Below are 2,500 nucleotides of genomic sequence, written 5' to 3' on the forward strand. Positions count from 1 at the left end.
TCTCTCTCTCTCTCTCTCTCTCTTGCTCTCTCTGCCCCCTCTCTCTCTCTCTCTCTCTCTTCTCTATCTCTCTCTCTCTCTCTCTCTCTCTTCTCTCTCTCTCTCTCTTCCCCCTCTCTCTTTCTTTACCTCCTTCCCTCTTTCTCTCAACCTCCCTTTCAGCCTGTTAGCCTACATTTCCCCTCAAGGCAGTTTTGACCAAAAAAGTTTCAGTCATTGTGAAGGTGTAAAAACAAACTCTTTGTTTGCTCCTGAGCACGCGTTTATGTAAGAGCTCCGACCAGAGCTTCGTTTTGATTGGCTGTGCTGCTTGTCAAGCGTGAAGCAATGACCAAAAGGCAGGACCCATGACCGCGATGTGCCTCAGGGCAGTCTCGCGATATTCTTATAATTACGTCACGATTCAAAAACTGTAACATGTGATAAAATTAAATACTAAATCTGCAGCGCCGATTGGATAACCGTAGCTTTTTTGTCACGTGGTCAAGCTCTCCCTGTCACCTCGAGAAAACGACACTAAACGGCTGCATTTGTCTTGGCTGTGTGTGCGTTTCATTTGCTTTCTGAACGTTTCAGCTGTCAACGTATGATTGTGGATACTATTTGGTATTTCTTGGACTACCAACCACGTGCTTTCAAAAGAGACTGCTTGATTTTTTCCCTACAATCATCGTGTGCAGCAACTTCTGGAAAGTGTATATGACTTTATGGATATCGTTTGCTATTTCTTGGACTATCAACCACGTGCTTTTAAAAGTGACTGCTTGATTTTGTCCCCTGGAATCCTCGTTTGCAGCAATTTCTGGAAAGTGTATATGACTTTGTGGATATCAGTTGGTATTTCTTGGACTATAAACCACGGGCTTTTGAAAGTAGCTGCACGATTTTATCATTTTTCCCCTGGAATCCCCGAGTGCACCGTGGATTTGATTCAGAGGAACTTTCCTCCTCGTTTATGATAAACAGTGAGGGGGGAAAACTCAGTGTTCGTATTGTGGTGAACCAAAATTAATCTCAACAGCTTGGTGTGGAAGTTCGACTATTTTGTTTCTGTTTCCCCCCCCGCATCTCTGAGTTACAGACAACTTGGATTATCTTGGTTCTACCGTATTACAATCTATAGCTTCAGTGTGTGCACGATGTTGCGTCTCCGCCCGCCAGTGTTTGAAGTTTACTCGAATTGTGACGTCACAGAGGCGCTCGGTGTGTCGTTAGATTATAATAAACCCTTGGGTAGTGGCAGTTCCTCAAAGGTCTATCTAGCTACGGATGAGAACAACCCCGACAACAAAAAAGCTCTGAAGCTTCTTACTTTCCTTCTCGATGAAAGGGATTCTGAGGAACTAAGGAGAATTTGCTAGAGTTTGAGGCAGAAGTCAAGATTCTTCAAAACGTTCGTCATCCCAACATTATAAAAATGGAGAGGGCGGTTAAATGTCCCGATGAAGTCGCCATTTTGATGGAGTTGCACCGCTCCGATCTGTCCCATGCTCTATGTGATATCTCGACCGATGAGGCTAGCCGCTATTTCACACAGTTAACAGACGCTGTGTCTTTTCTCCACCAACATTGCCTCGTGCACGGCGACTTGAAGCTGAGAAATGTATTCATCAGCCACTGCGGAAACGCTGTACTGGGTGACTTTGGGCAGGCTCAGATTCTTCCCAAAAACTCGACCAGTTCCAAGCGTTGGGGAGGCACTCTGCACTACTGGGCACCTGAATACGAAGAAGGCGAGCCAGTTGATGACGTTTTTAAGCTTGAGAGCTACTCTCTTGGACTCTGTCTCTGGGCCTTGCTGTTCGTTAAAGAACCTAAGTCGGGCACGAACTTTCTACAGAAGCTCAAAGACAAGGTGTTGATTCCAGACTTGCACAGACAATGTGTTGAACGTCTGTTATGTCCCTCGCCGTCAGATCGAGCGACGGTTGTGGAAATCCAACAAATGCTCCACGCCCATGGACAGCCAAAATCTCGTAACCCGACAGCCTCGGTTGAGGAAATTCAACAACTGCACCACATCAATGAACAGACAGAGGCTCGTGACCCGACAGCCTCGGTTGAGGAAATTCAACAACTGCACCTCATCAATGAACAGACAGAGGCTCGTGACCCGACAGACGCTGCGGACCCTTCTCCCGTCCCTCCGTCAGCCGCAAGTTGTCATGGACATTCACAAATCAGAGAACGCTATAAAAATAATACCTTGAAAAGCAGAGCCCGAAAAGAAAAGTTGAAAACTGTCAGTTAAGGTATTAGTCATCCATTTGGAAACAGTATTCCCGACTTTCGACAGAGTATCATTGTTTCTGTAAGAATCATAATTTGATGCTTTTAATTTAATAGAAATGCTCCACTTGTCTCCACCACTGAAAGTCTGGCCTTTATTGCTGTAATCACAACTCTGCTGCTATTGAATCTTAACGTAATAAAGCTGCCCTCTATTTTGGAAGAGTTCCCTCGAACTGTAGCTATTTGTATGTTTATTATTCACTTTTGT

General features: G+C 45.0%; 1 protein-coding gene across 1 annotated transcript; it reads left to right on the forward strand.

Annotated features, from left to right (window-relative positions):
• Positions 1-1,417: 1,417 nt before the first annotated feature.
• On the forward strand, positions 1,418-2,251 carry LOC101857901 (cell cycle serine/threonine-protein kinase CDC5/MSD2-like). Its single transcript, XM_005107766.1, has one exon. The coding sequence runs from the start codon at positions 1,418-1,420 to the stop codon at positions 2,249-2,251; it is 834 nt and encodes a 277-aa protein (XP_005107823.1).
• Positions 2,252-2,500: the final 249 nt, after the last annotated feature.

Source organism: Aplysia californica, unplaced genomic scaffold (genome assembly GCF_000002075.1).
Source record: "Aplysia californica isolate F4 #8 unplaced genomic scaffold, AplCal3.0 scaffold00628, whole genome shotgun sequence".
Classification (NCBI taxonomy): domain Eukaryota; kingdom Metazoa; phylum Mollusca; class Gastropoda; order Aplysiida; family Aplysiidae; genus Aplysia; species Aplysia californica.

Excerpts from the sequence above, each read along its gene's own strand:
- LOC101857901 (XM_005107766.1), top strand. The coding sequence starts at position 1,418 with ATGGAGAGGGCGGTTAAATGTCCCGATGAAGTCGCCATTTTGATGGAG.